General features: G+C 39.7%; 1 protein-coding gene across 1 annotated transcript in view; it reads right to left on the minus strand.

Annotated features, from left to right (window-relative positions):
• Positions 1–4,249: 4,249 nt before the first annotated feature.
• Crb1 (crumbs cell polarity complex component 1) overlaps positions 4,250–12,465 on the minus strand; it is a 200,850-nt gene continuing 192,634 nt past the window's right edge. Inside the window, exon 12 of the mRNA XM_074048720.1 lies at positions 4,250–4,961. Within this exon, the coding sequence (XP_073904821.1) occupies positions 4,749–4,961 (213 nt within the window). The 3' untranslated portion in view covers positions 4,250–4,748. The remainder of the gene's footprint in view (positions 4,962–12,465) is intronic.

Genomic DNA, 12,465 nt, shown 5'->3' on the forward strand with positions numbered 1-12,465 from the left:
GAAAGCAGCTGTCCTCAGGCAGCCACTGTCACATCCATTTGATAGATGTTGGTTCCAGGTTTCTAGAATCACAGAGAGCAAAGCCTGGATACCAAATCACAGAAGAATGGTTTAAATTGGAAACGTGAATTTTTGTCATCACTACTCAACACAATATAAAACAGTAAAAATTTCACTTTTGCTGGAAGCAGGTTGAAATTTGAGAAGTTATATTCACTCCAGAATTAAGGAAACTTTTATGGTTTGACTCATATCTCTGCAGAGCATATGAAATCAGGTGAAAGTCAACAGCAGGCACATTCAAACCAAATGCAAGGGCCAGTTATCTTGATGATGATATAGACGGTTGAGGTTCCTTAACAAGAGAGGCTTAAAGAATAATCCTAAAAGGCAGGACTTAATAATCATGAGAGGTATCACCATCACCATCACCATCACCATCACCATCACCATCACCATCACGGTCATCTCTGGGAAGCAAAATTTTTTAAAAGTTCTCTATTGTCAGTTTTTTGGGGGTGGCTGAGAGACCTGAAATCTTTTATTTTCTGACAATTTATGGAGAGCATACAAGTGGTATACACATTTGATTTCAGACTTAATAGATGAAGCAATTTCTTTAGCCAAGGGGACTGCCATCATGGGGCAATTTGGAGACATAGGAATTCCATGAAATGTATCTATTTCTTTTGAAATCAAGGCTGATTGATTATTTTGCAGACGCTTTATAAGGAGTGGGAAGAGGGGAGTTACACGCTTGGTTTATCTGGCAGAGAGAGTGGGAGGTAGGAGAGCAGAAATAATTAAAGCATTCCCTCTGCTTGTCACTCATCCCACTCACCTCCATCTCATCTGAATCATACCGATAGTTGCTATGTGTTCTGTGCTTACTTGCAACGATGCTTCTTACATTATAGCATGTCTGTGAGATACGGATGTGACTTATTCATCTCAGGTCACCTGGGATGGGGAGATCGGAAATTTAAACCTATGTTTCCTTGTCTCTAAAATGAAGACCAAAGTTCCTCTTTGAAAAGGCTGTTGTGAGTTTAAATGAGACAAAGTGTAGTAATTTAGCAAGCTTTGTTAATATAGGTTAATATAATCCTAGCAGTACAGTGAGGGTGAAGAAGTTTCGCAGTTTATCAGCTAATAATCATAATTATCACCATGTTTCTATCTTCCACTTCCGCTACACACTAGGGCCATTGTTATTCTATAATTGTCTCTAATCCTAACTGATAATAAGTTCAGTATCATCCCCACCTCTACCTCACAGACCTACTAATCAGGAGTAATTTGGGGGCAGGTGTGACAGCCGATTTAAGTGATAGTCATTTGCCATTTCCTGTTTCTCTTTGCACGCAAAGTGACTACAGAGGTCACATAAGAAGCCTCTTGAAGGAGTCTTCTTTGTAGCACACCAGATGTACCTTACACATGGCTGCCTTGGGCCGGTGTTCACTTGGGCTGGGCAGTGAGCTGGCTGTGTCCACTCTATACCCCAGCCCCAAAGCCTGCCAACAGCTGTGCTAGGAGAAATGTGACCCACAGTGCCACTCAGATTTGTGCATGGATTTAATGGATCCTCCCTCTTATTTGCCACTCTGGGAGAAATCTCATGCATTTGTGAGATTTTAATAACAGTGTACCATTATGGTCACCATACAGAAGTATACTGCATAGGTAAAACACACCAGAATCAGTTCTTACCTTGCTTCCAGTTGCTTCATTGACAAAAATGGTGTTTCTCAGTTATGTGATACTATATAACAAATCACCTTACACCTGAGTGACTCCAAACAGTGATTACTTTTTCAGAGTCTGTGTAATGATGGTTTGCTCCTTATCTGTTTGCACATAGTCTTACATCACTTTGTGACAGCTGGAGCCAGCAAGGGAGCTGGAGGCTGGGTTCAGCTGGCATGGCTGACATGCACCTCTCCTCACATGATATTTTCATTCCAGGCTTCTTTGCAATATGACAAGGAGGGAAAACAGGAGCTGAGAGCTTCTAGTGCCTGGCTTGAAGCCAGCGTGGTGTCAGATTCATGGTGTGCCCAGAACTGATTTGGGATTTAGGAGGAAGACAAATATGTTTCACCTCTTGGTGAGAGATGTGGCAATGTGACTTTGCAAGTGAGGAATTGTTGAGGCCATCTTTGAAACCAATCCTAACATGGATTGCAGGATACAGTTGAGCTGAAACTTACTCCTTTGGTGATGCAGGTGCTGGAGTTTCTACTGAAAGTGAAGTTTGCATTTCAAAGAGTATTCATGTAAACACTCCTTAGGGCACATCCAGAAGCATTTCTAGCAGAAAGAACAAGCAGTATTGGATGTTGCTTGTTCTAAGACACAATGATTTGGGCTAGGAATTTAGCTCAGTGACAGAGCACTTGCCTGGCAAGTACAGGGTCCTGGGTTTGATCTCCAGCACCACAAATAAAACAAAACAAAGTGAAAAGATACGAATTTTGGCAAACCAGGACAATTTGTAAGAAAGTTATCACGTATGTGCTTGAAGACTCCACGTGGAACCATTCATTTGTTCATGCCTGCTGCACTCATCCGTGTAGATCCATGTACATCTATTCCTATGCAAAGCTTTAACCTAGGATGTGGGGGAGGGACACTAGTCAGATTAATTAAGCAAATTCTCTAAACATATGATATGACCATTGGAGTTACCTCTTTCTTTCTACCTGTGTTAATCCCAAAAGGACAAACCAACCTTCTGTAATTTTTTTAGTTTGTATTTTTTTCAACTTAGCTACTTTTTATTTTTCCTTTAAGCAGGAGCTCTTTTTGTCCTTTCCATACAAACCTCTATTAAGAAGTTGTAACTCTAATGGGATGCAAAAATATATCTTATGGCATACTCCATATATAGATGTCCAGAGACATCTGTGTTCTTGAATTTACACCCAAAGCAATGTTGCTAGTGAAGAGAAGCCAGAGATGAAGACATTTGATGGACAGAGCAATGATAATTTGGTAGCCAATGCATTTAATGACAGAACTCACACATCTTGGGTACATTGGGATTTTTCTGGATACAAATTTGAATAACATTCTGACATTATTTGTTTATTTATGTAGAAAATACTGTGTTTTCATTATGGGTTAGGTTAAGTTTGAGGAGATGAAGTATTGTAATGAAAACGAAACAAAGTTCTTTCCTTCGTATAACTTGTAGTCTAGACAGAAGAAACAGAGCAAGATGTGGCCTCTCAGGTGTCAATAAATTATTTGGAGAAAAATGAAGCAGATTTGAGGGAGAGAAGGAGATACCAGAAAGACTTTGAGAGAGAACAGCAATGAGGCCAGAGGAAAATCCGGATGAAACAGCATCCCATTGTGTGGAAGGAATGTCAAGAGGAGTGACAATTGTTTCAAATCCTTCTGAAAGCTTAGGGAGGCTGAGGACTAGCGCTCGGCCATTGTGTTTGGCAAGAGGAAGCCACTGAGTGATGGGAAGAAAAGGCAAATTAGCTTGAGTTCAAGAGATGATGCAAAGAGAGGAAGAGGAGACAAATAAAAAGAAAACTCTTTTGGAGATAAATGGCTGAAAAAGGAGTTTGAGTATGTGGGGGAAAATAGGAGTCATGGGAGAGAATTCCACATGATAGGAAATATGACAGCAGTTTTGGTGCATGTGGGAAAATTGACAACAAGGAAAAGAGGGGAATTTACTGGAATAATAGTAGTTGAGAAAGATGGATTCTTTTGACCAGCTTTAAAAATTCATATCATTAGAAATGTGCATATATTTCTATTTGTATTACTCTATAGTAGCATGTTGCATGGATTTCAAAACATATATAAAATATAACAAATCCAGTGTAGGCAACTGTGTAAATAGAAGGCTCAGTATTTCCACATCATTCCTCATGGATAGTTTTGCACACATAACCTTAATGTTTATCTGCCTCACTTTGGGGTTCTTACCTTTAGACAATGCTGCTGTCTGACATAGACATATCAAAAGTCACTTGGAAGGGAAGAGCTTAATCTTTCAGATTGGGAGTTTAAGCTTTCTTCCTATCTTGATTTTGGTCTAGAAAGTGTTTTGGCTATAAGCAAACCTTTGTAAGGAGTCAAGACTCTTAAGTGTAAGTTTGAGATGACTTAGCTAACAGTGCTAATTCAAAATTAGGTTCTTTAAATGTTCCTACAGGTTATTTTTGTCACATGTAACTTCAAAAAGTGCAAGAAAACAAAAACAAAAACATATCATAAAGGGAGACAACCACATTTCAGTTTTTATTTGTTGTGATTGGATCACTTTTTAAGCCATAGTTCATTTTCATGTTTTTCTCTGAATTCACGATTGAAGGACAAAGTGTTCATTTTATCACAAGCACACAATTAAAACCCCCACAGGATTGGAGGAAATAAAAAAAAATTCATTTTATTTTTTTCCCATGTTAGTTTCTGTGTAAAAAAAATTGGAGGTTGCTTGCTAAAGGGAAAACTAAAGTTTTCCTAGGTTTGCAAAGAAGAGAGTTTAAGTGATAGTCACTGGAGCTTTTTCTAAAAGACGCTGTCCTCTGGAAGACGTGTTCATTAATGATGAGGTTGAAATGGATGGCACCAAGATACTGCTTTGTGATTGGCCAATCCTTCCCATAGTTCCAATGCAATCACAGTTGTGAATTAGTATCTCCAGGTGTGTAGCGAAGCCATTCAAGCACAATCATCACGCTTACCAAACACAAATCTTGTCTCAAACAGGCAGCAGGCTCCTAAATCAGTCTCTCCATGGCGGGGGGTGGCATTCGGATCCACATTTCCACTGGAGAGCCCTCCTTCTCCTGGCGGTGGGGGCTGTAGGTCCCTTGAGTTGCCCTTTTCTTGGAGGTGACAATAGAAACAAGGGCCAGCAAGAGGATGAACAACAGGGCTAAAGTCACAGAACCAATGGTGGTGAAAATGTTCAAGATCAAGTCATCTGCCAACTGAAAGGATTAAAATAATTATCCTGTGATTTTGAGAACCAAGGGAAATGTTAGGACAATGGAGCTACCCTGGAATGAGCACCAACCAGACCAAGCTGGTCCCACTTAGTATTGTAGAAAGACCAAAGTGTTAAAGGAAAGTCAGACTTTCCTCCTTCCCAGATCAGATAATGTGAAAATAGCCATATATCTCACTTCTAGAGTCTATAATCAGAATGACAGTGTGAACTATCTGATTCATTTATTCAGTCTTCATCTCAGTGACAAAGGTCATTCATGTGACATCAAGGTCAAAAGATGAACACACATATTTGTTCATGATTTCTTCCTCCCTTGTCCAAAGCTGTGGTTTTGGATTTAACAAAGGTTTGTTTTGTAGCCTTTTTTAGGAAGAAAAGCAAATTAATTAGTCTAGTCTTGTGGGAAAGATGCCTAGAGAGGAAAACTGATGTGCTGGTCTCACTAGCCGTTTCCATAGTCATTACTTTGACTTGGATTTCATGTGACTATTGAGTGCTTGCAAAAGCACATGTGTTCAATGTGGAACCCAAACACCTAGTGACAGCAAGCTGCAAGTAAAGTTGTGCCGGGAGGAGATGTACTTAGGTCTGTCCAGGTGTTCCCAATATACCAAGCTTGTTTAATGTTGATTCTGGTGTGTACAAAACTCTTTTTAGCAAACCTGAACACTATCAGTTCAGCATCTGTTAACAGGAACCTGTGTATTAAGGACTGCAAATAATCACTATTGAATTTTTAAAATAATGTGTTCAAAGGAATATTTCTGGAGAGTAAAAGCTACCGGATCTTCTCATTCAACTTTCTCTATGATCCATGTCCCATTACCAAACCAATCTACAGTTACAAATGGAATCTCTATTTCTTTTAACATCCTAGGCAGTTTACACAACTTTGCTATCCTTAGTCTTTTGTTGTTGCTGTTCCCTGTGGTTTGGTTCCATTTTTATACAGTTAATGTAATAAAGTCTTCATAATACTGTCTTGAGTTCATTATCAAGCTCACTTAAATGCTGTTCATTATCGTATTAGCTCACTCAACAATATTTACTAGCTATTCTGAGTGTTTAGTGAGCTAGGAAATAAAAATACAAAGACATCAAAGTTTCCAATATGGAACTCAGAGTTTGGTGATAGGAGAAAAGGGGCAGACATATACAGGCACATATACAAATAATCATCCTACATTATAAATGTTATGATAGTGTCATAAATAATTATACTAGGATGGAGAGAAACTGCAGTGAAGCATATGATTTTTCTTTGAGTGAATGCTCAAGTATTATAAGCAATAAATTCCATTTGTATGAAATAATTTCAATTTTTAAAATACAAAGTGAGAGTGGGTTGTGATGGAGCAAGGCTGTAATTCCAGTACTCAGGAAGTTGAAGCAGGAGGATCTGAGTTGGAAGCCATCCTAGGCTACAAAGTGAGACCTTGTGTCAAAAATAACACAAAAGAGCAAGAGATATAGAAGACCTTAGAATTTGGGCAGACAGCAAGAAATTCAGTGTGACCAAAGTATGTCCATAAACATGTGTGTTTGAATTGGGAAAGAATTAAAAGAACTGATGAGAGAGAAAATTATAAAAGGAATGAATCCTATCAAGAAATTTGAATGCCACCCCAAGATTTAGCCATTGTTGTCATTAAGGAGCCACTGGAGATGACTAAACAAGAGCATGACATGACCAGATCTGTGTTTTATTAACTTGGCTCTGTTAATAGGTGAAGGAGGACAGGGTGAATGAAGGGGGTGAATAAATTGGAGGTAGAAGAAATAGTTTATTAGTCATGATAAGAAATGATGTAGGCCTAAATTTAGCAAAGAAGGGAGAATTGAAAGAAAGGAATGGTTGAGAGAGATGTTGGGGGTGAGGTCAGCACTGCTGTGTGACAGAATATTTGGGGTTGGGGAGGAACCAAGGAAAGATGAAGATGGCTGGTGGTTGCACATTAGATGAGCATGTGGACTGACATGTCATGGGTTGGAAGTGGGTGCACAGAAGGAAAGGCAGGTTTATGTAGGAAGACTATGCATTCAGGTTGAGAAAAGCTGGTTTCAGGTGCCTAGAATAATTCTGAGACATGGTATTTCATAAGTAGGAATGATGGAACTACGACATTACAGTGAAAAATTCTTAGTTATGATAACTTTTCACACTCTAGTTATTGGAGCTTTAGGAGTAAGATACATAGAGTTTACTTTAATTAGAAACTCCCCATATTCAGGTTTTTGTGAGTGATAACATCTTTTATCAATGAAGACAGCTCTGGGCCGGGGAAATGAACCAGAGTTGACCATAGAGTTGACCTTGAAAGGTGAAATGTCTGGAACAGAGGGAAGATGGAATATGACCAGCAGAAGCCTTGGTATTGTCTAAGCACCTATAGCTAATCACACTCTTGTTCCTAGATGTTGATGTAGTCTTTGTCTAGTAAAGTGTGTTGCCTCTGGGAGTATAAGACTGTTCTTCTGGATGAGTGACTGGGGAGTGACCATACCCACACAGGCAGGAGAGAAGCAATGTGGTTCGCCTCTGCTTTCTGAACTTTCCTCTCGTTAGGACTGACTGATTACATGAGAATATGAATGCCGCTTAGAACTTTCATGGCCACCATGCATCTGAGGAGGGAGAGGGGACACTTGGGGCAGGTGCAGTCCTTGTTGATATCACAGTTCTAGCAAGACCAGAGAGCTGACCTGATCCACTTATCCTATAACCTGTATAGAATCAAGAACCCTGTCTACAGTTGCCTTACTGTCCTCAGGAATGTGGTAAGAATGAAGGCAAATGCAAGGGCTAGATGGTGACTCTATCTCTGTCGCTCATGGCTCAATAACAAGGTGGTTAAGAGCTTGTCCCAGAGAGACAGAGGCCAGGGTTTAATTCATGACTCTGACACTTACTGTGGCAACTTATTTCACCTCTCAGAGACTCATTTTCATTACCTATACAATTGGATATTAATATCTACTTAAGGGGTGGGATTAAGTAAAATACAAAGAATGCAAAATACAGAATGCATGATGTATGGTAAGTTCTCAACATAAAGTATTAAAATATTATCATAAAAATCATAAAAAATATTAGTGGTCATTATCATACCATTATCTCTAATTCTATTTATTTATAAATGATAAACCAGAACTCCCTCAGAACCTTGCCATATGGCCCAACCTAAGACCAAGAGAGCCAACCTACAAACCTAAATTGCAATTCTAGGCCTCATATTAAGGTTTTGTGTGTGTGTGTGTGTGTGTGTGTGTGTGTGTGTGTGTGTGTGGTACTGGGGCTTGAACTCAGGGCCTACACCTTGAGCCACTACACCAGCCCTTTTTTGTGAAGGGTATTTTTGAGACAGGGTCTCACAAACTATTTGCCTCGGGCTGGTTTTGAACCACCATCCTCCTGATCTCTGCCTTCTGAATAGCTAAGATTACAGGTGCGAGCTACTGGCATCCAGCTCATATTAAGGTTTTTGATAAAACAGTTCCTTCAATTGTATCAAATAAGGCATGCCATTAAGCTTTGCAGTGAAGTGAGTGAGTAGTGTTTTGAAATTACCTCAAGGATCCCATTGTTTAAAGCACCCTGCTCTTTCACCTGCTATTCTTTATGCTTAAAACATGCACCACCTGGATGGATGTTTTGATAACTCAAACTGTTTGATACATGAACTAATGATGGAGGCCTTTTAGCATGGGTCAAGACCTGTTCTGATGGGTTACAGCTTTTGAATAAACTTTTCTTGAAAAGGAATACCTGAAATTAATAACAAATATCATGTAAACTTACTTTTCTAAAAAGATGACATGCTTTAATCTGTATTCAATTATGATAATATCTTTTGTGTTTTTTTTTTTTTTTTTGGCAATACTGGGGATTGAACACAGGGTCTCATGCTTGCTAGGCAGGCACTCTACCACTTGAGCCATGACCCCAGTCCTTTTTGTGTCAGTTTGTTTTTCATGTACAGCCTCATGCTAGTCTCAGACTGTGATCCTCCTACCCCTGCCTCCTGAGTACCCTGGAGTATATGTGTTTTTTTGGTTCTTTTCTGGGAGGGAGTGGTACTGGAGTTGAACTCAGGGCCTTGGGCTTTCTAGGCAGGTTCTTTATCACTTAAGCCATGCGCCTACCCATTGTTTTTGAGCTGGGGTCTTGCTGACTTTTGCCTGGTCTGGCCTCAAATCACAATTCATCTGTCTTCCTCCGAGGTGTTATTATCCTTTATAAAATGTACAGGTTGCATATTATTAACTTAAGCCATGATTCTTTTGAACCTTCTATCTACGGAATAATATAAACATGTTTCTTTTCCTCTCCAAAAGAGTTAATTCTGATACATTGACTGGGCTGTGGTCCATCTAGAACTCAAAGCAAGACTGTGTTATGATACTTGGAGGTGATATTTGTCAAAACTTATTTTGAACTTTCTCAACCTGAGTACTGCGTGCTGGAATAAGCTGGCACCATATCTTAGTGCATGTGCTTTCATTCTAGAAAAGGAATTCCATACTATTGCTTCTGAAAGGAGACTGGAAATGGCATGCATTTGCTACACAGACAGAAGTGGGTTTGTAACCAGTTTTGCCACTGTTTATATATTTGGACTACATACGCTGCTTCTCCACCTTAGACTGGAAACAGTATTTATCTTCGAACTGTTCCAAGAATGTAGCATTCAGGCACATAAAGAGCTTCTCACAGTGCATAGGCACAGAATGCCACTAGACAGTAACCATAATCATATACTATTATCGATAGTGACCTTTTTCTGCTGAGTGCCTTTCCTTGCTTGGATTTCTGAACTCTTACCATCCACAACCCACTCTTGTGAAATGTTACCCCTTGGAGCTGAACTTGAGACAGATGAAGAGCGTTCCATCATCACCCTCACTGCACTGACATGGAGCTGTAGGGAGGGTGTACAATGTGGGCTTATCAGGATCAACTGTTCCCTTATAAGCTGATTGTTGAGTACTCTATCAAATTTTGAGAACACACGAAAAGATCTGGCTTATCCAGAAACAAAAGGAAAAGCAGCAACTGTGTCCTCAGCATTAGGAACTGCCTGTCATAACATTTAGGAATATACGAACAAGAACACACTGCAAAAAGCCCTTCTCTCCAAATATGAAGCATTACAGGATTTCTTGAAAAACTTGTCCTCATGTTTCTAAATGAGTGGAGGTAAAAACTTTAAAGCTTTGACTTGAAGTGAGGAAATTCATGAGCTGGTGCTGCAACCACTTAGGTCATTCTCTCATCTGTGGGTTTTTACAAAATCAGCAGAAGTATATGTTTGTGGTTATAAAGTGACAATGTTTGGGGTTAAAATTGACTCCTGGAAAACACTGTGGTAGCCTGAATTACTCCAAGTCATTCCTGAAATTCAACGACATGTCAACTATATAGGAATATGAGGAGACAGTTTAAGATGGGGAGTTAAAATATTGGATGTACCAGGTGACTTTATATTCCAGCTCCTACATGTGTGTTTCTGAAGCTAGTTTTCATGTGTGTTAAGTGTGTGTGTGTGTATGTTTAACTGTTATATGGTAACCAAGACATCATACACTATCATGAGAATTAATGATTAATGGAAAAATTACTTTTTTATGTGTGTTTCAAAAATACCACTTTGGATATTTATTTCCATGTGTACATCAAAAAAAATGTCTCTTTAACACTCATCCACCACATTAAAATAAAGGGGAAAGAATATTCCATATTTAAGACTTCGGAGACCAGTTCTTGTGAATTATGATTTAATAAGTAGATCCTCAATTTTGTGGATGGTTAAAAATCTCCCACACAGACCTGAGTCCTTGAACTGTATCTTATCAGTGAATTGCTAGAAACAGCCGTTTCCATAGTAATATTGAATATGTGCCAGAACTCTGTTTTTAAAATTAATATTGCAACAATGGTCAATTTTTAACCATAACTATACTATCAACTTTACAGTTATGGAGAGGAATAATGTATAAAAAGGCCAAAGCATTCTGGCCCAAGTTGGGGGAAATTCAGCCAGGTGTTTCGTTTACCCAATAAAAGGCGTAGGAATGGGGAGGAATGGTAGCAATCAAGGAGCTACCACCTCTCCCAGAGAGCAGTAAGCTGGCAGCAGGGGACAAGGCAGGAGGGGACCTGACCTGCAGCCGATTATCATTTTCTTCTTGCTACTGCTCATTTCTTCATCTGGCCTCTCTACTTCTCCCAGAAAATCTGCCAGCTCTCCCTGGAATTGTTGAGAACAAAACAATGGTGAGCACCAGACCTTTTCATGGGTCACGTAAGGATGCAGTGGGCTGCATTTGAAGTCCCTAGCTGGAGAAAGAAGGAATTCAACACATCTTTCTCATTAACTCTCACACATAGGTACAATTCCTTACAACTCTACTTGTTGTTAGCTATCGAGATAGCTTCGGAGAAAAAAACAAAACAAAAACAGGTTAAGGTGGGACAGTTCAAGGAACCACAGCCTGGAAGATGACTTCCTTGGAACAGTCCCACATGATTTCCACACTAGGACCTGCAGAAAAGCCTGGAACAAAGACTGAGAGGAAATACTGTCAATAAATGAGGAAAAGGAACTGATCCAGCATAAAGACAGTATTTGGAGTTCTAGCTACAATGAATGCAACCTCTTTCATACATTAACCCAAGGATGGAAGGTCTTTCTTGTGCATCTTTCAGGAAAAAGCCCCATTATGCTAAGATTGGAGATGCCTGTGATATTGGTCATAAAGTGACATATCTATTCCTGTATCCAGCAAATAATGAGTGAGCATACACACTGTGTCACCACAATGATGGCTAGAAATACAGTAGCCTGGGTCTGTAATTCCTGCCCTGCTACTCTACTGCCTCTTTGCCACTTCAGATACCAGGCTTTAGGAGGAGCACACAAGCAGCCAGAAGCCTGGGGATGCTGCTTTCACACTTTTCTCTCTAGAAGCAGGTGATGTAAGCTGTATCATTGTTTTCCTTGGCACACAAGGCCTCATAAATAAAAATTACCTCCTTTTCTCTCATGCAAAAACCAAGTCCCAGCCATTCAAACTCAGCTTTCATTATGCTTTGTAACTTTATTAAGGATAATAGCTAACCATTTCTTCTGACCCTGTGTAGGGGGTTGCCAGATATCTTACACACAGAAACCAGTTTAATTCTCCTAAGAATGCAGCAAGGTAGGTGTTACTATTTTCTGTCACCTTGGCAGGGAGGCCTCTCTGTTATGCTCTTCAACTACAATCAGTTTGACTTCTCTCAAGCGTGCAGCACTGTGTGATGTCTATCTGGCTTCCATGTTTCCCTGCTGTAATGGAAGCTTCTTTAAAGTAGACATGTTTTTGCCCTCCTTCCCCTCTGTCTCCCAGCACCTGGAACAGTGTCTGTCCCACAGACATGCTGTGATGACTGCCATATGACAGAGGGAGTTAAAAGCTATCAAACTTGTCCAGTGGCACTTGGG

This window comes from Castor canadensis, chromosome 11 (genome assembly GCF_047511655.1).
Source record: "Castor canadensis chromosome 11, mCasCan1.hap1v2, whole genome shotgun sequence".
Classification (NCBI taxonomy): Eukaryota; Metazoa; Chordata; class Mammalia; order Rodentia; family Castoridae; genus Castor; species Castor canadensis.